Source organism: Sorex araneus, chromosome 6 (assembly GCF_027595985.1).
Source record: "Sorex araneus isolate mSorAra2 chromosome 6, mSorAra2.pri, whole genome shotgun sequence".
NCBI classification, from domain to species: domain Eukaryota; kingdom Metazoa; phylum Chordata; class Mammalia; order Eulipotyphla; family Soricidae; genus Sorex; species Sorex araneus.
The window spans coordinates 46,787,075-46,809,753 of record NC_073307.1 but is presented as its reverse complement, the minus strand read 5'-3'; the positions used below and the strand labels follow the sequence as shown (position 1 = coordinate 46,809,753).

General features: G+C 52.1%; 1 protein-coding gene across 2 annotated transcripts in view; it reads right to left on the bottom strand.

Annotated features, from left to right (window-relative positions):
• Positions 1–22,459, bottom strand: part of AFAP1L1 (actin filament associated protein 1 like 1) — a 79,363-nt gene extending 56,904 nt beyond the window's left edge. Inside the window, exon 1 of one of the 2 annotated variants that reach the window (XM_055142197.1) lies at positions 22,347–22,459. In XM_055142197.1, the coding sequence (XP_054998172.1) occupies positions 22,347–22,410 (64 nt within the window). In that variant the 5' untranslated portion in view covers positions 22,411–22,459. Of the gene's footprint in view, positions 1–22,056; positions 22,253–22,346 lie in introns of those variants that run through there. The other variant, XM_055142198.1, reaches the window with a different exon arrangement.
• Between the last annotated feature and the right edge of the window lie 220 nt (positions 22,460–22,679).

Genomic DNA, 22,679 nt, shown 5'->3' with positions numbered 1-22,679 from the left:
AAGGGGGGCTGGAGTGATAGCATAGCGGGTAGGGCGTTTGCCTTGCACGCGGCCGACCCGGGTTCACATCCCAGCATCCCATATGGTCCCCTGAGCACTGCCAGGAGTAATTCCTGAGTGCAGATCCAGGAGTAACCCCTGTGCATTGCCAGGTGTGACCCAAAAACCAACCAAACAAACAAACAAACAAAAATCCACAGGAAAAGGGCAAGTGAAGCCCCATTTTTCACTAGGCTAAGCTGTCCACACCCTGTTTGGTGGAGTTGGTAGCCCTTGTGTGAAGATGGCTGCCAGGTCACCTAGAAACATGCTCAATGCAGTTGGTGGGATTTTTTTTTCCCTTTTTGGGTCATACCCGGCGATGCACAGGGGTTGCTCCTGGCTTTGCACTCAGGAATTATTCCTAGCGGTGCTCGGGGGACCATATGGGATGCTGGGAATCGAACCTGAGTTGGCTCCATGCAAGGCAAACGCCCTACCTGCTGTGCTATTGCTCCAGCCCCTAGTTGGTGGGTTTTTAATCCTAACATGTAGCACTGTCGCACTGTAGTCCCGTTGTTCATCGATTTGCTTGAGTGGGCACCGGTAACGTCTCCATTGTGAGACTCGTAAACTGTGAAATAATTACTGACCTAGCTTAAGCAGCCCACATCATTGAAGTTCAAGTCCCCCATTTCCTAACTTCAAGGCAGAGATGGTTGCCCCAGGCTGCGTGGACTTGTGGATGCACCTGTGGGAATAAACTCAAACACAAGCGAATGTGCTAGAAGGACCAACGGTGCTCAGAAGTATTGGCTATTTACCGGCCTCTCCTCGTTACTGTCGGGTGCCCTCCCTACTTTAAGGGATTGACAGGGATTATTCAGATCAGCCTGTGCTTCTACCGTGGCTGCCCATTGGGGGAGGAGGGTCTGCTCCATCCACAGTGAGGCCACCATCTGTACACCTTGTCCCTCATTGTGGCGCAGAAATCTCTCCTTTCCCTGCCCAACGAGATCTCTAGCCCAAGTGGTTGCAAATCTGCCGGTTTGCAACCCTGGGGTCATCTCACTTCCTTCCTCTGAATTTACAAGCATTTCTGAGTCTCGGTGAAGTCAAGCCTTGGGTTCTGAGGCTGAGGGGTTGAAACTGCATTGTTGGTTGCTAAAACAAACGCTTCCTGTTGTCTCACAGCATACAGGGAGGAGCATGGGGAAGCCAGCTAGAGAAGAATGGAAACACAGGAGCAAAGCCATCCTGGCCCCAAAGCCCAGCCCAAGTGCTGACTGCTTTCCAGGAGTTAAACAGAGCCCAGTGCCAGGAGGGGTCAGGGCTGGCCAGGTGACCTCAGAAGGCTTTTCTGCCTGGTAATTACAGCAAGGGCAGGAAATGGAGTATCCTTCATGCTGCAGAGAACAGTAGGAATCAGACTCCACACAAGGAACAGAATCCTGAGGGAGGAGTAGGGGGAGATTTGGGATAAGGGGTTCCAAGTCCTCCCACTCACTCTTGCGGTGGTCAGTTAGCCCCTGAGAGCATACTTCTTTTCTTTCTAGATGGAAGTGCAGGTCTCCTTAGAATACTCCATATAAGACTGGGGGGAGGGGCTGGAGCAATAACACAGCAGGTAGGGCGTTTGCCTTGCACGCGGCCGACCAGAGTTCGATTCCCAGCACCCCATATGGTCCTCTGAGCACTGCCAGGGGTGATTCCTGAGTGCAGAGCCAAGAGTAACCTCTGTGAATTGCCAGGTGTGACCCCCCCATTCCCCAAAAAAAGACTGGGGGGAAACAGGGCTGGCTGAAACCTGTGGGGCTGCCTTTGTGGATGGCAGAAGAACACACGTCTTTATTTACAGCTATTTCCCAAAGTCGGGAAGCCAAGAGGTCAGGGAGTTTCCAGGTCAGCGGGGGAAGCAGGTCCTGGGGTAGTTTCTGGGTGACTCTGCAGCCGACCGGCCACGGCCACAGGCCCCAGGAAGATTTGCATCTCAACACCTTCCCGCAGTCTGCCCAGGTGCTGTCGGCCACCACAGAACCCTCCTCCCGGCCCTCGCCAGGGAAGCTGCGTCTCCAGGTCCTTTCTGGACCTGCCTGGTGTGCAGGACGGGGAGGGGCAAGGCCCACTTCCGAGAAAATAACTTCTGGCTGTGGAATGGGGCTCTCCCAGAATTGTTCCTTTGTCTACAGATTCCTCCCTGTTTAGCTCACAAAGGAAACGGTTCCAGGAGGAAGTAGAAAACACTGAGATACGCCCCAAGATGGCAGCTGCTTCCGGTTCCAACGGTTTGCGCCATCTCCTTCCCCAAAGGCTAGGGAAACAGAAGTAGTCTCCCAGGAGAGCTCTAGGATACCTGGGGACGAGAGCAGGTAGTAATTTTGAGTTCTGAAGTGGTGTTGCAGATGGTCAGCTCAGTATGCTGCCTGGGTGATCTCACTCACGCCTCATCAGGACCCTGTGAAGCAGGCCCTAGTTTTCACCCTCTGCCTTTCGTGGAAAGCAAGTTTGCTCCAGAGGACCACAGTTCTCAAGGCACACAGTTGGCAGCCCCGCCACGATTCAAGCCTTGAGTCAATGCTCGTGCCTGTAGTGACTGAAAACCGAGGGCCCCTCTACCTGCCCAGGAGCCAGCCAGGGGGGCCTCATGACCAAGTCATGTTGCAGTCCACTCACAGCCTGGCCATCGGCATGGGGCTGGACTTTTTGCTGCGGAGAAGCTTGAGTTTGAGGTCCATGGAGCGGACAAGGGAAGGTGCGGACTAGAGCATTTGGACAATGCAGATAAAGGAGACAAAAATCAAGAGGCCCACGATTGACAGTGAATCTTGACACTTCTGATGCGTAGAGAGTGTCTCTAATAATTTTCTTATTTGATTGTTTTGTTTTGGGGCCAGACCCAGCAGTATTCAAGGCTCAGTCCCGGCTCTGTGCTCAGGGATCACACTCCCGGCAAGGTTTCAGGGGGGACCATACAGGATACTGGGGACTGAACCCATGTCGACCGGTTGCAAGGCAAGGGCCCTACCTGCTGTACTACTGCTCTGGCCCCTAATTTCCCTTCTTTTCTTTCCTTCAAAGATAGGGTAGGAGTTGCAGTAAGGCTCAGACCCGGGGCACACAGAGGCCAGCACAGCTTCGGCGTCTGGGGTTTGCTTGGCCGAGCAGTGCTGGGGACCTGACTCAGGTCCCTCTGTAGGCAAGGCCTGGACTTCACCCCAGCCCTCCTCTCCACTGACAAGGATTTCAGGGGAGCAAAAACTAGGCAAACTCTAATCCTTGCTTTGAGACTTCTATGAATATATTTATTTATTTGTTCCATGAGCTGCTTTTGCTAACATGGGAAGTACCCACAGCTCTAGAATGAGTACCAAAGCCGATCTGAACCACATCTTACACCTAACGGTGCCACTGCACACCTTTCCTCCCTACCTGCATGCCCTATCATGCCCTTGCTTCCCGTGCGACAGAGTCACTACCACAGAATGGACCCAGGAGAAATCATTTTTTAAAGTTCTTCTTAATTTGATTAAAAATGTATAACAATAGAGGTAGTGTTTTGTGACTTTTCTTTCCATGGCGGCTTAAAAACAACTACCCGTGTTGTTTGTCATTCTGCTGCTTCGTTTGTTACTTTAGGAGAATGCAGCACAGGAGTGTTCTCCGGACTCTCTGCCCAGTGCCTCACTGAAGTTTTGCAGCACCCATCTTTGGAAAGGACTCTTCTATGAGACAGGAAATCAGTCCTCGAGAGGGTCTGGTACTTGCTGCTGGCTTGAAATCTTCTGGCCCCAAACTGTACATGACGTTCTGGTTCAGAGGAGACGGTGGGGCAGAGCTCTGGATCCACAGCTACTGGCTGTGACCTTGGGCTAGTGGCCTCAGGTCTCTAAGCCTCCATTTTCTCAACATTAAAGTGAGGATGATGGGGCTGGAGCGATAGCAGAGAGTAGGGCGTTTGCCTTGCACGCAGCCAACCCGGGTTCGATTCCCAGCATCCCATATAGTCCCTCGAGAACCGTCAGGAGTAATTCCTGAGTGCATGAGCCAGGAGTAACCCCTGTGCATCACTGGGTGTGACCCCCCCCAAAAAAAAGAAAAAATAAATAAAGTGAGAATGATAGTGCCTGACTCACACCGCAGGCCTCACACCTGGCAACATAGGGTGGGGGTGGGGTTGGGTAGTGAGGTCCTGAAAATAAGAATATTTTGTCAGTGGGTTATCTGGGATTAACAGGGGGTGCCATATGCTCACAGGATTTAAAAGGTGAGGCTCAAAAAATCAAGTACCTCAAAATCAGCTTAACTAAGGAGGTAAAGAACCGTACAAAGAAAACTACAAAGTGCTACTTCAAGAAATAAATGAGGGCATGAGGTAATGGAAATACATCACCTGCTCATGGATTGGGAGAATTAACATGGTCAAAATGGCAATACTCCCCAAAGCACTAGGCAGGTTCAATGCGGTCCTTATGAGGATACCCATTTCAAATAAATTTATCAAACACTCCTGAAATTCATAAGGAACAATAAGACCCCACGAATAGCTAAAGCAATTCTTGGGGGTAAAAAGATGGGAGGCATCACCATTCCCAACTTCAAACTATACTACAAAGCGGTATTAATTAAAACAGCGCGGTATTGGAAGAAAGACAGATTTGCAGACCAATGGAATAGGATTGAATATCCTTATACCCTCAAATAAATTATCATTTAATCTTTAATAAGGCAGCAAAATATATGAAGTGGAGCAAGGAAACCCTCTTTAACAAGTGATGCTGGCAAAACTAAACAGGTACGTGCAAAACAAACCATCATCCCGTTGCTCATCGATTTGCTCGAGCGGGCACCAGTAATGTCTCTCATTGAGAGACTTAATGTTACTGTTTTTGGCATATCCAATACGCCATGGGGAGCTTGCCAGGCTCTGGCGTGCGGGCTCCATACTCTCGGTAGCTTGCCGGGCTCTCCGAGAGGGGCGGAGGAATCGAACCGCTGTGCTATCGCTCCATCCGCAAAATAAACAAACAAACAAAAACCTGAGCTCAGACCTCTAGTAACACGGTGCCCGGATCTCCACTCTTGAGTTGTGTACCTTCATGCTTTCACGCCTAACGCTGGAATGTGTGTAGGGGCTCTCTCTGCCCTTAGGGAAGCCTGGCTTCTCTCTGGAGCGGGTTACTCTCCTCTCTCTCCCACTTTTCCTTCTTCCTTTCCTTCAAAACCTCCAAATAAAATGTTTTACTTCTCTGCTTATCTACTGCTGAAATTCTTGTCTGCAAAGCTAGGCAAGAACCCAGTAATCCTGGGGTCCCTGGTGGCAGATATGGATCGGGAGATAGTGACTATCTTTCTCCTCCCTGCTGTCCGTGGGGCCACCAGACATCATTTCCTTTATCCACCCCACCTCGCCCCCTCCCTGCAAAGGCTCCCAGGGCTCACCCTGGATTTGGTTAGGCTCAGATGCTCAGGAATCCTGCCCACAGGAAGCTCAGTCATCCCAGGACCACCACTGATACCTCCCCTCCTCCCCGCCTCCCTGCCTTCCTTTGGGGCTGATTTCCTGCTTCCAGGGCTGGGATGGTGAAGGTCCTGGGAATGCACGCCCTGAGGCACGGAGACCTTCAGCCAAATGTCTCCTATGCGACCCCCGTTATACTTAAGTTCTCCACCACAAACTCAGTTTGCAGGTGGTCACTTCAAACTTTTAGTCTCCTGGGTCTTTTTTTTTTTTTTAAGTATTTTATTTGGAGGCTTTTAGGAAGGGAAAGGAGGGAGAGAAAATGAGAATAATGTGCTCAGGAGAGAACACAGGCCTCTCCAAGGGCGGAGAGAGCCCCTACACCCCCCCCCACCCCACCCCAGCATTCGGTATGGCAGCATCTCAAGAGGGGAGATGCAGGAGACACGTGCTCCGGCGGCACACGTGCTCGACCACGTGGGCACAGGCAGCACATGGGCGTGGGCAGCATAAGCACCAGGCTCCTGGGTCTTAAGGGTGCGGGTGAGTTGGTCTGCACAGTCCGCTGCCATGTTCAATCTTTGCGCACCCCCTGAGGGGGCACCCCTTTCCAATCCCTCCTCTTCACCCTGACTGCAAGGAATGCCCTCCCTGGCAGCAGGTGCCCTCCTGCCGGCCCTGGGAGGCGGCTCCCCAGGGGTGGGGTCCTCTGTGCTCCCCAGCTGCTCTCAGTTCCTCTGGGACTGCAGCCCTTCGATGCACGCACAGCAATGCAGCTGGAGTGGCTTGGAGTCTCCTGGAATTCCCGAACAAGGGGTCATTTATCAACCTGCGCTGGAAGCCTTCCTTTTTTTTTTTTTTAAATTGAAAGCTTCCAAGAGCTGAGTGTTGTCCTTCACAGATCCAAGGATCCCAGGTCCCTTGTGGGCAGACAGGCGACCGTGATCTCCATTTTTAGTTGAAGATACTGGCCTGGAGGATTAAGTGGATGCACAAGAGCCAGGATTCAAACCCCTGCAATCTGATATTTACCGGGCCCCGTGCACTGGCTCCTGCCTCATGCCGCCTCTATTATTAGCTACAAATCACCAGCCTCTCAGGGGCTGGCGCTCACCCAGTTAGGAGATACCTGCAGATAAAGGCCCCCCTGCGGGAAGGCGTGGAGTCCCACTTGGCCGCAGGCTTGTAGTCTAGCTTTGAGTATTTTCCCCACCATTCTGCCACCCCCCCCCCTTCCTGCCCTAGAAGACCCTGGCCCGAAAATGTCCCTGACATTCTCTGGTCCCTCATGCATTCTCTCGGATGGACTCTGTCCAGCTTGGACCTCACATCATAGGCCTTGGTGACCAAGCTTGACCTTTTCTGTCTCATCAGGACACATGGGTGCAAGGACCCCCACTCTTCCCATGGAGTCCCCCAGAGGGTGCGTGTTTGGCTGCAGGCTGAAGGTGAGGAAACTGGATCTGTCCCCCTGGTTTCCCAGCTCACTCCTAGATCAATTTTCTTCTTGGTTCAAGTGGAGCTGAAAAAAAAAAAATCCCCCTGGGCTCCTATCAGTGGGATCTGTGCTCAGTGAACCCTTCAACAAGAACGGGCAGGAAGGATAAATATTTATTCTACAAATGAATGAATCTGATACCATCTTCAAAAGAAAGTTTTGGTATAAATTACCATAATTTCTCCATCCTAAGAAGCCACTGCTTTAAAGATGTTTCACGGACTAAATAACAGCTTTTGGGAAAAGAGAAACGGAAAAGTAGACAAAGAAATGTACTGGCAGTCCGCTGCATTTTGGCTTTTTAAAAAATGTGTTTTAGCAGCAATGAAAATGGTCTTTCAAAACTAAACACAACAGAGTCCCACTCAATTTTTATTTTCTTCTTTCGAATCTGGTGGTCTCAGAGGAAAGACTCTCGAGCTTAACACACGGCAGCAGCGTGTCCCGGCCAAGTCCCTACGCTGCGCCCTGAGGGGTTGCCGGGCCAGCCAGGGCCTGTCACAGCCTCCCACACATGGTGACAGGCCCGACGACCCTGAAGCCAGCAGCCTGACCAATACCGCAGGATCTCTGCAGCGGGTCCCAGCGCCTTCACCTGGAGCCAGTCACATGACCCTGGGCAAGACCTGCCATTGGTTCTCAGCTTTCCTAGTTGCAAACTGACTTGTGCTTTCCAAACATTCTTCTTTTATTCATTTGTTTATTTTGCATTTTGGGTCACACCCAGCAATGCTCAGGGGTTACTCCTGGCTCTGTACTCAGGAATTACTCCTGGTGGTAGTTGATGGTACTTGGGGGACTATACGGGATGCCGGGGATTGAACCCAGGTCGGCCCTGTGCAAGGCAAGTGCCCTACCCACTATACTATTGCTCAGGCCCCTCCAAACATTTTTCTGAGGAAGCTATGGGTCTGCAGGGCTTCCGTAGGGGCTGCCCCGGGCCTGGGAGAGATGGAATGGTACTCGGTGTTCTTAGTCCTACTTCATCTGAGAGCTTAAGCAAACCTTCAGTTCTATTGCTTAAGATTTTGTTTGCAAAAGGTATCTGGGGCTAGAAGCAGTTGGAGGAAAAAAATCTGGTTAATGGCCTTCTGGGGTCCTTCTGACACTGCCTTTGAATACATATTGCTGTGAGGTCTCAGAGTACTTCCTTAGTCGGGACACCTCCTCTGAATCCTGCTGGAGCCATTCCCAGATCCTACCCTCAGTGTTTAGGGCTTGCTCCTAGCTCTGTGTTGGGGATCACTCCCAGTGGGGCTCAAGGAACCCTATGGGGTGCTGGGTAGGAATCTGAGACAGGCGCGTGCAAGGTAGCCCTTTTCTGCAGAAGATCAGCTAGTTATGTTTTTTTAATTTTTTTTGGTTTTTGGGTCACACCTGGCGATGCACAGGGGTTACTCCTGGCTCTGCACTCAGGAATTACTCCTGGCGGTGCTCAGGGGACCATATGGGATGCTGGGATTTGAACTCGGGTCGGCCGCATGCAAGGCAAACGCCCTACCCGCTATGCTATCACTCCAGCCCCAAGATCAGCTAGTTATGGACATTGAACATTGCAGGCTGCATGTGGCCTCGGCTGCAATGACTCAGACAGCAGCCACAGGCAAAAGGTGATGGAGTACGGTCGTGTCATTTCCGAAAGCAAGGGTCAGACGTGCATGGATGCCTGATGCCCAGCTTGGATGACACCTATGAGATGGGGACCATGCTTCCTTACTCCACGCTGCTCTCGGCTGGGACCCGTGGCCCAGTTTGAACTGCAGGGATCCAGGGCTCCCAGATGAGGAGATGTGCCTGGAAAGGACTTGGGCCCCACTTCTTCCAGCCAGGAGATCGGGTTTCCCCGAGGTTCTTAGCGGGCTAAATAAAGCCCTGGAGCCTGCCCCGCGGGCCATGCTCTCAGTCAAGTCCCCAGGGCTAGAATGACAACACTGCGGTGCCACATTCTTCCCCTTCAGCCCGACAGCTGTGTCAGGGAGCAGACTCAGCCTCTTCGCCTCCACCCACGATGGGCCTGGCTGGGATTTGCAGGGTGGAATTTGGGGGGAGACAACAACCCCCTCTAAGCCCCCGAGCTGCTTTGTGAATTCCAGGATGAGTGGTCCTTGAATTCTGATCATGAGAACTCTGAGGCCACAGCCAAGAGTGAGAAGGGCAAGCAGTATAATCTCATGCCAGCTGCCTGGCCATACCAGTCATTGGTGGAGTGTCTCCTGTAATTGCTCACATGGATTTACCTCCCCCGCCAGTGCCCTGAAATCTTTACCTAGTCAGTCCCCGTGGCTTATCTATAAGTCTTTCAAATATCTGACCTGGCGGTGACTCTCTAGCATTTGATAAAGAACTGAGGCTTGGAGGGTTGGGTAAATAAACTAGCCTTTCCTGGCCTCAGTTTCATCATCTGTAAAATGAAAATAATTAAGTATTTATTATACTTAGTATGAATAATTTATACATACATATATATATATACTCTCCATATCACATTATCTCTCTCCATATATAGATCTAGCCATATAGATATGTAGGTATATAGAAAGATATATCATGACAGGAGCCCTAACCTCTTTATCTCCCCGCTAGCCTTAGAACAAATTCTTAATTAGGGACTGGAAATAAATGATAGGAAATAACTAAAATGCAAATAAGGCAGACCCATGATAAACTTTGGCCACTGCATTCCCTGGGGTGTGAGACTCTAGTGGCCAAGCAAAATCAACCGCACAGATCATACAGCTTCTCAGTGGTCTGTGGGCCATGTGCCAGGGCCACCGACGTTCCTTCCCGGGGAATGTACTCATTAGCCTACTCAGAACCTGCATTTCCAATAGACGGTGAAACATCGAACAGATACATATTTATGATTCATCTACACATCCTATCGGATTTAAGAGAGCAAAAGCTCCCCTCTAGAGGGCAACTCTTTGTTTTATTTTGTTTTGTTTTTGGGGGGTCACACCTGGCAATGCACAGGGGTTACTCCTGGCTCTGCACTCAGGAATTACTCCTGGCAGTGCTTGGGGGGACCATACGGGATGCTGGGAATTTAACTGAGTTGCCAAGTGCAAGGCAAATGCCCTCCCCGCTGTACTATCGATCCAGTCCCCAGAGGGCAACTCTTAATTCACAGCAGCAGGTACCATCTACAGGTGGGCGCTGAGATTTGTGGTGTATCTGACCCACAGGGAGGCTGGGTGGAACAGCCTGTGTCTGCTTCGAAGATTAAGAGACCCCACCACTCTTGCCAGCTGCCTGGTTATTCTGCTATGTGGGAGATGAAATCAAATGTAAAGAGGGGAACGAAAAGAGGGTCTCACAGCAATACCCCATCTGGGAATATACCCTGGATGCCCAAAATCACACAGTAGAAAAGCCATCTGCACTTCTCTCTGTTGCAGTGCTGTTCACACAGCCAGAATCTGGAAGCAATACAAGTGCCCAAGAACAGATGACTGGATAGGGAAACTGTGGTACATCCACACAATGGAATACTACGCAGCCACCAGGATGTGAAAAATGAAGTCATGAAATATAAGTGGATGGACATGGAGAGCATCATGCTGAGTGAAGTGAGTCAGAAAGAGAGGGACAGGCATAGAAGGACGGCATTCACCTGTGGGATATAAAAATACACAGTATGAGACTAATGCCCAAAGGACAGCAGAAACAGGGACTGCAGGACTGGTCCACTGTTGGAAGCTTGCTATAAGTGGTGGGGGGAGGGCAGTTAGGGTAGAGAAGGGACTCCTATGCCAACGGTAGTTAGAAGTGTCACTCTGGACCAGAACTGAGAGCTAAAGTAGGTAAAGGGATATACACGATAACATTTCAATAGCTGTACTGCAAACCATAATGTCCAAAAGGAGAGAGAGAGAGAGAGAGAAAGAGAGAGAGAGAGAGAGAGAGAGAGAGAGAGAGAGAGAGAGAGAGAGAGAGGAAAAGCAGAGCAGAGCGGTGGTGACAAGGAAACTGGGGACATTGGTGGTGAGAGATATACACTGGTGAGGGGACAGGTAGTGGAACACTGAAACCCGATCACGAACAACTTTGTAACTGCATATCTCATGGTGAATCAACTAAAAAATTTTTTTAAATGAAAGAGGAAAGAAAAGAGGGTCTTAGACCCCAGGGCTCATCTCTACATAGAGGAAGCGTTTAGGGCCGCCTGAGCATCTGAAAGCACAGGTGGAGGAGGGTGGTGGCAAGCTTTAGTCCCCTGGAAGGCTGGGGGTGGGGGGTGGTGTTGTGCTAGGGTTTAGGCCGTAGGAAGTGTGTTAGGGTTTAGGCTGGGGGAGATAGGGTGGGGTTAGGCTGGGGGAGATAGGGTGGGGTTAGGTTGGGGGAGATGGGGTACGGTTAGGCTGAGGGAGATGTGGAAGGGTTTGCCCTTTGCATCAGCAGCTGATACCAAGTGGGCTCTTTCAGGGAGGGCAAAAATGCAGCTGCCCTTTTGAACCTCAGTTTTCCTAGCTGTCCAGTGGGGAGAAGGTCTCATTTGCTCCTTTGTACAGTGTTGAGAAGACACACGGGTAAATCAGTCTGGAAGGGCTCATGGTGAAAACATTTCACTGGCCAATTCTCTAATGAACCCTCTGAAAAGAGCAGTTCTGCCCCGTGCACAGCTGGAAGGAGTGCAGAGTGCGGAGTCCGCCTATGAGCAGGCTCCGAGGGAAGCCAAGGCCTTAGCCATGCTCAGCCCCCCTGAAATGGGTGCACCTGGGGAACGTGAAAAGCTTGTGAAAGTCAGGAGCTTCAGGAGATGCTGCCCTCACCCTGGAGAAGCCAGGGCCCTGCCAGGCTGGACTGTGGGGTTTCGGCTCCCACCCCTGCATGGTGTGCTGGGTGTGCAGTCCACATGAACTGGAGATCCAAGGTGCAGGATACGGGCTGGGGAGGACTCAGAGGAGCGTCACCTCTGTGGCCCACTGCACAGACTTTTTTTTTGGGGGGGGGTCACACCAGCAGTGCTCCTGGCCATGCTCAGGGGATCACGTAGGTGCTGGGGATCAAACCCTCGCAAGGTGAATACCCTACCTGTTGTCTCATCACTCCTGCCCCTGCACAGACACTTTCCTGTGAGGAAGCAAGTGTGTTCAGATATGGACTATATGAATTCTTTGCTCAACTCTTTTGGGGAGAGGGGCCGTAGTGTGGACCGTGTGTGCTTCCGGGATTCGAACCACTGCCGTGGCCACAGACACAAGCAAGGCAAGGGTCTAAGCCTATATCTCTGGCGCACCTGGCTAACATTTTAAGGATAAAACATGACATCCCAAGCTCTCAAAGGCGACTCTGAGCAGCAAATCCAGACTGTAGAGTCACCCCTGGTGGAAAGCAAGAGAGGCAGTGGCGGGGCAGGGCAGTGGCTTCGCAAAAACACGCACTCCCACCCCTCACGCCACACCCACCCACCCACCCAGCCCATCTGTGGCAGGCACCTGCTTCCGGTGGGCTCCAGAGAGGGAAGGTCTGAGCCCAGCTGCAGTTGAGAGTCCGTACTGGGTAGACACCGCGGGGGTTAGGCTGGAGAAGGTGAGAGCAAAGCTAGGGAGCACCTCGAGAAGGAGCCGGGTAGAAAAGACCCCGGAGGCAGGGTCTGGGGGCTGACGGTGTAAGACAGGCCAAAGGAAGGACAATAACTCTGAGCTGGTCCCCATGGGGAAAATCTGACCTGGTGATCTCTCTCGGAGCCAGAAGGAGCCAATGCCTACTCTGAGTTGTACATTTTTCCTTTAGTTGTGTCACCTAGGAAGTCCGAGGTGATAAGCAGGACTTAAGATTCTGGGGAAAGGGCAGTAAACTAGGTTAAAAGGAGGCACCCCTCCTACCCGGCTCTGATTCAGCCGCACAAGGACCTCTACCAGGGAAAAAGCAGCCGTGGGGCATCCAGACAGGGATGAAGCAGAAAGAGTGGGACGGACTGGCTTGAGGAAGTAACACTGGGCCAAGGGACAAGCAGGCATTAAGTGGTGACGGTTCAGAAGCCCAGAGCAAGAGGCATACAGGGGTCTAGAGGGAGCCGAAGACAGACAGCGCTGGGCCTGAGGCCCTCTGCAGATGGTGGCTTTCGTCTTAAGAAAATGTGATACCACTGAAGGACTTGAGCGTGATTATTTTGGTATGTTTAGGTGTATATATATATATACATATATATATATATTTTTTGGGGGGGGTTACACCCGGCAATGCGCAGGGGTTACCTCCTGGCTTTGCACTCAGGAGTTACTCCTGGCGGTGCTCAGGGGACCATATAGGATGCTGGGAATCGAACCTGGGTCAGCTGCGTGCAAGGCAAATGCCCTACCCGCTGTGCTATCGCTCCAGCCCCATATATTTTAGATAAAATATAAGTAGCACTGTAGCACTGCCATCCCGTTGTTCATCGATTCGCTTGAGGGGGCACTAGTAATGTCACCATTGTGAGACTTGTTGTTACTGTTTTTGGCATATCGAATATGACACGGGTAGCTTGCCAGGCTGTGCCGTGCGGGCGGGATACTCTTGGTAGATTGCCGGGTTCTCCGAGAGGGGCGGAGGAATCGAACCCGGGTCGTCTGCATGCAAGGCAAATGCCCTACCCACTGTGCTATTGTTCCAGTCCAAAAATACAAGTACAGGGGCTGGAGCACAGTGGGTAGGGCATTTGCCTTGCACGCGGCCGACCCGGGTTCGAATCCCAGGGTCCCATATGGTCCCCTGAGCATGGCCAGGGGTAATTCCTGAGTGCAGAGCCAGGAGTAAGCCCTGTGCATCTCTGGGTGTGACCCAAAAAGCAAAAAAAAAAAAAAAAAGTACAAATAATACATATAAAACACATTTATGTAAAATGTCAAAAATATAGAAAATATGCTGTTTAAATGATAGAATATGTAATGGTATATTTATAATTGTATGATTATTATACATGATACAAATATAAAATAAAATGCTATTTTTATATATATGTGTGTCTTGTTTTAAATAGTTAATTGTATCAGTCCTCCTCTTTCTAAATTCTGTCCTCAAATATATTGTTCATATACCCCATTAAAAAAATCAGGATGGGGCTGGAGCAATAGCACAGCGGGTAGGGCGTTTGCCTTGCACGCGGCCGACCTGAGTTCGATTCCCAGCATCCCATATGGTCCCCTGAGCAAGTGCAGAGCCAGGAGTGACCCCTGTGCATTGCTGGGTGTGACCCAGAAAGAAAAAAAAATCAGAATATGGTGTACATTTAAATAAAAGCTGAAGGTTGGGGCTGGAGAGATAGTACAGTGTGTACTTGAACCGTCAACTCAGATTTAACCCCCAGCACCACATATGGTCCCTGAACCCCCCCACCCCCACCCTGCAAGAGTGATCACTAAGTGCAGAGCAAGGAGTAAACATTGAGCACTACTGGGTATGAAATGGCTCCCCTCCAACACAGCTGAAAATTGTAGGTTAAAGTAAAAGTTCCTGAAAGTCCAATTCTCCAGAGTCTGCACCGGCAGTGTGCTTGATGCTCCTTGATATCGAGGACAGTTGTTCTCAGCCTCCGTCTGACTCTGGTCACACAGGAATCCTTTGGGGACTGCCTGACTGGAGGGGACTCAATCCCTGCCTCCTTGGATCCTGGGGAAACTCCTATTCTTTTCATCTGTCTGCTTGTTCTGTCAAATCAGAAGCTTCCAAATTTGCTGTACTGCCCCATTTCCAGGGATAAAAAAGCATCAACAAAAACAAAACAAACACACACACACACAAACCTCAGAAATGCCGTGGAAACTTATCTTTTCTGACTGAATAAACAGAAAGCTCAGACCAATAGCAGCAGAAGCTAATATCTGCCCCCCCCCCACCCCTACCGCCTCCCGACTGTTCCAGCACTGTTCCCCACCGTGCCTAGTGCGGGGAACACTGTCATTGGTGGTGCCCAAATTTGCCCCTGTTTAGCATCTTTAGAGCCTTCTGCGGACGTTTCCTTTGATTTCTATAGGACAGTTAGGTTGAGAACTGACCCAGGTCCCCATCAAATCAAGTCTTTCAAACGTGGTTCAATAGCTCACAAACAGTCCCATTTCCTTCAATAGCTCCTCACATGGCTGTACTGTTAGCACAAAAAGAGAAACAGGAAAGGTCGTCTGATCTGGTGGTGAATAGGGGGAGTTCACAGTGGGGTCACTGGGAGGCTGGCTGGTCTGCGAATGGAAATGTACCAGATGGGAGATGACGCCCATGGGGACCCTACCGCCTGGACGGCGATGGACTGGGTGTCTGAGTGTCACCTGCTCAGGGCGGCTTGCCCTCCAGGGAGTGAGTATGGCGGGAAGACCAGGGGAGAGAGGGGCAAGAGCGGCCCAAGGAGCCAAGGAGGAAAAGCAGAAAGGGAAGAAGGGAAGAGAACTGGTGAGCGTATACCATGGTCAAGCCCTGGTGCTGGGCGCAGGGTACCTCATTTCTGCCTTCCTGTTCTGGGGGTCCTTCCACCTGCTTTCACAGACGGAGGAATAAGGGTTAGCTGGAGAGCCTGCCGGGGGCCAAGCAGCCCAAGGACTATGAGTGAGAGGGCTGGGGTCTGCAGGGGCGTGGGGGGTCATTTACACTAGACTTATTCCATTCCCACATCCACGGTTTTCTTATTGTTGCAAAACGCACTGTAGCATTGTTGCACTGTCGCACTGTCAACCCGTTGCTCATCGATTGGCTTGAGCGGGCACCAGTCACGTCTCCACTGTGAGACTTGTTGCTGTTTTTGGCATATCGAATACGCCACGGGGAGCTTGCCAGGCTCTGCTGTGTGGGCGGGATACTCTTGGTAGCTTGCCGGGCTCTCTGAGAGGGATGGAGGAATCGAACCGGGTCGGCTACGTGCAAGGCAAACGCCCTACCCGCTGTGCTATCGCTCCAGCCCATTGTTGCAAAATAAGAGAAAACATTTAGAAAAGTCAATAGACCTAAGAGAAGTCCAGGAGATGAGACTTGGAAGAAGGGAAATGCAGGCAGATGGACCTCTGAGGCCCTCGTGAGAGGGTGTGTGCAGAGTGTGGCTGACCGCGAGACTGGAGGGAGGGGCGGAAGGAACAAGAGGCCGGCCACGCATGCCCATTTCTCACTGAAGACTGGCCAAAAGGAAAGGGGGAGAATACTGAGGTGTGTCTCTGAGCAAGTGAGTTGTGCATGGGTGTGCATGTGAGTATACGTACAGGCGTGTTAGTGTATGGGTGTGTGCTTCACTTTGTATTCAGTGCAAGTTATTTTTTTAAGGGTACAAAGGGTACGAGAAGCTGAAAGTCAGGATTGTTTTCCGGAACTAGAGATCAGAACAGTCTTGAGAGGCTTCGGGGCAGAGGCTGGGCAGGAGTGACTTGGCAGGGACTCACCCAGGTGGAAAATGGGAAACTGATCTTGAGGGGGAGGCTGGCAGGAGAAGGCCTGACTCCAGCAGAAAGGTAAAGGCCAGGGAGGCCTCGTGGGACAAGGAGACGGAGGCAGCAGCAGGACCTGCAGGAGCACCTGCCGGGAGAGTGAGGTGAGCGCCACGGTCCCCTGGACCACATCGGGCCAGTGCAGGGTGAGGCTGACATCCACCCCACCAGCTGGTAACCCCACCCACCCCAGCTTCCGTCACAAAGTGTTTCTGAGTGGCAGCCCCCAGTGCCACCTGTTTCCTTGGCACTCCAGGAAAAGAAACTGAAGTTCAGGGAACTTATGTCACTTCACACAAGGTCACACAGCTGGAAAGTTCTCATCAAACCCAAGCCCGGGATTCTCCATCCTTTGAACTCTTCGGCTGTATGGAGTCCTCACGGAATGTGGGGGGAAAGGATAGAGAGGAACAAGAGTTTCTCCCAGAAGAGCAGTGACTGATGGACGAGTCAGAAAGTGAATTGGGTGACAGGAAGGAGGTATGTCTGCATGGGCTTTCACAGCTCTGGAGACAGAAGACGAGGAGAGGTGCAGCTCACTGAGAAGGCACATGCCAGGTGGAGACCGCCTGGCCAATCACCGCCATGGCAGACAATTTAGGCTCTTCCTGATGCGCATCTCAAAGCAGATACAAACAGATGCATGGCCAGCTTAAGAAGGGATTGATCCTTCCTTGATTGCTTTGAACAATGGAAGAAACTCTTACTTAATGAAAAGCAGAGCTTCAGATTTTTTTTGTTCATCAGTAGATGAGATTATCTCCTAAAGAATATAGAATGTAGTCGCAAGAGTAACTCCCAAGGGTCCAGAGAGATAGTACAACAGTTAGGGTGCTTGCCCAGGACACGGCCAACCTGGGCTTGATCCTCGGTACCCTGTATGGTTTCCGGAACACTACCAGGAGTAATTCCTGAATGTAGAGCCAGGAGTGACCCCTGAGTATCACTGCGGGAGGCCCCCAAACAAAAAAATAACAAAACAAAAAACAAAAGTAATTCCGAAATTGGGTTAAATTCAACTGGCTGAGAAAGAACTAGCTGTGAAGACAAAAGACAACCTGAGAGTGGGTCTGAAGATGACCTCCCTTCACGGGGTCAAGTAGATGGGACGTAACCTTGGTCATTAAGGAGTATTAGGAGCCTGGAGGGAGAGTTCAGTGGGTAGGGCATTTGCCTTGTACTTGGCCAACTTGGGTTTAAGCCTTTGCATCCCATATGGCCCCCCAAGCACCTCCAGAGCTAAAGTAATTTCTTAGTGGGAGCCAGGAATGACCCCCAAGTACTACCAGGTGTGACCTAAAAAAGTAAGCAAAAAAAAAAAAAAACCCAGAAGATGTATTTGAAAATCAGCCAAATTTTGCCAGAGACTTGAAAGTTCAAAAATTGTGAAGACACAACTGGGGCATTAGGAATGAGCAAGCAGACTTAACACAAGAAAATGGACACACTGGCATGCATATTTGATCTGTCACTCATAAGTCAGTTGGACAGGGATGCAGGGACGGGTTTCTATGAGGCCAACACCAAGAAGTCTGGGGTACAGCAATGATTACAAATGGTCCTGGGTTTGAGTTGATCACTAAGCTATCTGGCACCAATACTTAAAACAATGGAGACTCAAAGTATCACCAGAATTAGTACAGCTCGTGAAAGAACTAAGCAATGTTCTATAAAGCAATTTATGTTGAGTCGATTAAAAACTTTTCAATTATGGCCAATGCCTGTGTTTGAATAGATTCCCATATACAAGGCACTGTTTGAAGTGTTTTTTATACATTTAACATTTATAACAACCCTAAGAAATAGCCTTGATCAATATCCATTTCTATCCTCATCCAGGGATGGAGAGTTAAGAATTTGCCCCACAGAGGGAATGCCTATGACGAAGGTATATGGCCAAGATTAACTCCGTAGGACATCCATGAACTGGTAAGTCTGACTGGAAGGAATTTCACTCACTGTAAGTGGTTTCTCTATCTGCTACTGCCGCCCATGAATTCTACTTTACTCAAAGGAAGACACAGATTATGGGAGCAGAAGAATCCACTACCAAACGTGTTTCTGCTCTCAGATGCAGTTGACTGGGACATTGAGTTTTAGGCTGAAACTGTCACGGAAGAGTCAGAGATTGGGGCTGGAGTGACAGCACAGCAGGTAGGGTGTTTGACTTGCACTCGGCTAACATGAGATCGACTCCCAGCATCCCATATGGTCCCCTGAGCACCGCCAGGAGTAATTCCTGAGTGCATGAGCCAGGAATAACCCCTGTGCATCACCGGGTGTGACCCAAAAAGAAAAAAACAAAGAAGAGTCAGCGTCAGATTGGCGGAGGTGTCCGGTGCTGGTGTCCAGGCACAGCCACAGAGCTTGCACGGTCACCTGCACTGAGAGGGTGAGCAACAGGCTGACGAGCAGGGCTCTGTCTCGGGTCCAGTGCCGATTCTTGCCTGGGGAGCAGCTGTGCATGCTAATGTCTGACACCTCACTCTCCTCGGGACAAGTCTGGATTCGGAAGGGAAAGCCCGAATCCCAAATGGGATTCTATTTAGACACAGGGCCTCTGGGGGAGTGATGAAGGTGAAATGAGGTCACAATTGAATGGTGATCCCACTTAATCTGATTTAAGTCCACAACAAGAAGAGGAAGAGACACCGGAGAAAGAAGAGGTCATGTGGGGACAAGCCAGAAGGGGCCCATCTTCGAGGGCAGAAGAGGAACCACACCTGGATGACGCGTCGCTCTTGTTCTGGGGAGTCTCTGGGCAAATCTCAGTCTGCTGTTGATGCCAGCCATTCTGTGACAGTCTGTGGCGGCGGCCCTGGCCGAGACTGCTTCCTCTGAGGGGGGATTTCCGCTGGGGGGGCAAGGGGTGGGGGCTCTGCCTCATCCTCTGTCTCTGGGGCAGGCACAGAGAAAGCGGAGCAAACTCTGGAGCCCGGCTGGCATGCACTGGGCCGGGGTGAGTTTAGCTGTGATTGATACTAACACCAGAGTCTGCTCTTTAGTACTTGGTCATGGTCATCCTGGGTCCCACCTGGAGGTTCTGGGGGTTCCAGAAACCTGACAACAGAGAAGCACCCAAGGACAGTGGCACAGCGCAGTGTTCCTTGACATGATTGTTGAAGTCTTGTTTGATTTAAAAACAAAGCCTACAGACTGCACTCTAATTGACACACTGACACTTCCTGTCTTTCTCCCCGTCTCCCCTTCCTCACTTCCTCCATCCATCCTTCCTTTGGTATCAAGCAGTGTTCAAGAGGCCTGAGGCCCCCACTAATGGTACCCAGGGGACCACCAGAGTTGCACTGGCCAATGCCCAGGGAACCATGTGGTGAGAAATGGTTAGGCACATGCCTAGCAGGTCCCCTACCAGCTAAACTATCTTCCGGCCTAGTTGAGTGTTTTTAATTCATAAGATGTTTGCAAGAATTGACAGGGTAGCCGCACCCCCCGCCCCCACGATCTAGCTAAGTATCCTTCTCTGGGCACCCTCACGTGACCCCTTTATGGCTCTTTTGAGAGGGTCGCTCTAAACCCAAACAAATGTGAGGAGTTATGGTTGCATTCTTTCAAAAATAAATCAAAAATCAACCTGCCTACCATGAAGAGCATTTCACATCAGCGAAAGACTAGTTGGAGGTTCAGCTAGCTCAGAGGGGGAGCCCCAGATCTGACCTCTGGCACTGCATGGTCCCCAGAGTAGCACCCGCTCTGGTCTCAGGGCTCCCTAATCCCCACCGGCCAGAGCATCACGCAATGTGGAGCTCAGTCCTTTCACCCCCAGGCCCAGTGCCAGGGGAGCAGACAGCCAGAGAACTGCCCCCTAGAGCAATAGCAAGTGCCCAGAGATACGGACTCGGAACACCTGTAGCAGGAAGAGGACCAGGGTTCTAGAACATTCAGCTTCTGTAGGAGACTCCTGCAGCAAGGCATGAGTTATTAAGCTTTTAAAGTGAAGGGAATTCCTGTCACTCTTGCACTGTGTAAGAAAGACAGTTTGATTTCCATGATTATGGGGGTACACGAGGCATGGGTTTCTGTACGGGGGGGGGGCACGGGGTCATACTTGACAAGGTGTGGGGTGAGGGGTGGTACTCTTAGCTCTGGAGGAAGTGGGACTGGAGAAACTTCAGAAGTGTCTTCTGTTTCTTCTCTGGGCTGAGAGAAGGCTTCTTCACACAATAGCCTCAGTTTCCACAGAGGAAGCCCCCCATTCCCTGCCAGCCCTCCTCAGCCTGGAGAGGATGTACACAGTATGTGTGCAGAGGAGGAGGGCGGGCGAGAGAGCCCTTTTGGAAGGACAGGTGAAGGCGCTCTGGGGATCTAACAGTGTAGGTGACTGAACCTGGGCCTCCCAGCCCTTGGGGCCACTTCCTGGCATCTTGGACTGGAAGTCAGGGGCTCCCTGGCATCCTCTGAGCTCACCAAGCCTGTCTTTATCCACAGAGGGCGTGCAAGGGAGCACCCTGACACCCTCCCCGCACTCACCCCACTCTGCCCCCGTGCTCTTCCAGCTTCCAAACCCTGGTCATGCCTCTCCCCACCTTCCAGGCCCTAGAGAGCGGGCAGATGGGGGAAGGCCGTAAGGTCACTACAGGAAGAGGAGGGATTTTCCATTCATAACAGCAAGAAGCACAAGAATGCAGCCTGTCTGCACAGCCCTCACCATTTGCCAAGGGCACCAACACCTGTGATCTTTTGGCATCCCAGAGGTGGGGGCTAGCATCTGGGGGTTTTCATTCCCAGCCTGCCCCCAGGCCCAAACAGGCCACTTCTTGACAGTCACAGGCTGCCCTTGGTATGTGGGCCTTTAAGTACACAAGAGTCCCGTACAGCTCTTCCCACCTCAGCCTGGGTCTCCTAGACGGCCCTTCCCGGCCCTGTGACCCGGCTATCAAACACTTTCATCTCAGAGGGCAAGCAGGAAGGGGCAGGGGACAGCCCTGAGTCCAACTTAGTCGCTGGCCCAGAGAAGCGCAGGGACGGAGCTCAAGTCACAGGATTTGTGTCCCGAACAGTGAGTGCAGATACTGCGCATATGTGTGGGCACAAACACAGACACACAGACACACAGACAGACATAGACACACACACACACACACACACACACACACACACACACACACACACACACACACACACTACCTCTTCTCAAATCTTTTGCAGCAGGTCACAGGACTTGTGTCCCAAACAGTGAGTGCAGATACCGCGCGTGTGTCTGGGGGCAAACACGCACACACACAGACACACACAGACACACAGGACTTGTGTCCTGAACAGTGAGTGCAGATACCGCGTGTGTGTCTCACACACACACACACACACACACACACACACACACACACACACACACACACACACACACACGTCTTTCGCAGCTGCAACTCTGGCTGCCCGGGGGCTTCTCGCCTGGCACACAGTACACACAGTAGTGGCTGTGCCCGTCTGGGAGGGCAGCCTGGTGGCTCCATCTGGCCGGCCAGGGGGTCATGGGTGGGAGGGGCTGGCCTGCTCGGCGGTCCGCGCGGGCGTCTGCCGCGAGCCGCGGGGGCCCGAACCCCCGGCTTCCCCACGCTCAGCCCCCCGCCCGCGAGAGCGCAGCGGCCCCCAGGCACCTGCCCGCGGCACCGGCCGCTCCCGCGCCCCGCCCGCGCCCCGGCCCCACGCCCCGCGCTCGCCGCCCTCACCGCGCCGCCGCCGCCGCCCCCCGGCCCGCCGCGCCCAGCCCCTCTTACCCCGGCCTCGGTCCATGGCGCCGGCGAGGGACGCGCACCAGGGCGCAGGGGCTCGCGCTCGGCCGCCGCGCGTCTCCTCCCCCGGCAGGATGCGCGCCCAGCGCCCGCCTCCACGCCGCTCCCGGAATAGCCCCGAGCGCGCCGCGCCCCGGGGCGGGGGTCCCCGCACACGCCCGCGCCCCGCCCCCCGGGCCACTGACCGCCGAGGCGGGGCGGGGCGGGGCGGGGCGGGGGTGGCCCTCGCACCCTCCTGCCACCGCAGGTCGCCCGCACTGCTCGTGAGCACGTACTTTCTTCCGGTGGAGTCGAACCTCCGTCTCTGCCGCTGCCACCCGTTTCCTGGCTGTGCTCCATACACGGGTCTTCCGGAGCCAGACAGGGCAGGGACGCTCTGCTGGCGCACTGTCGCTAAGGGTGTGGAAAATGATGATAATGATGCCGAGGAGGAGGATAACAGCAACAACAACAATGATAATCTTCAAAAAATAAAAACCCACCTAGGAAAAGGAGAAATGGGAAGGATTACCGAGAGGTGCCGGGGACACGTCCCCAGTTGGAGGTTCCCAGTGCACTGATGTGAAGAAAGGCCAAGACAGAGGGAAAAAAGATGGTGATCTCCTTTG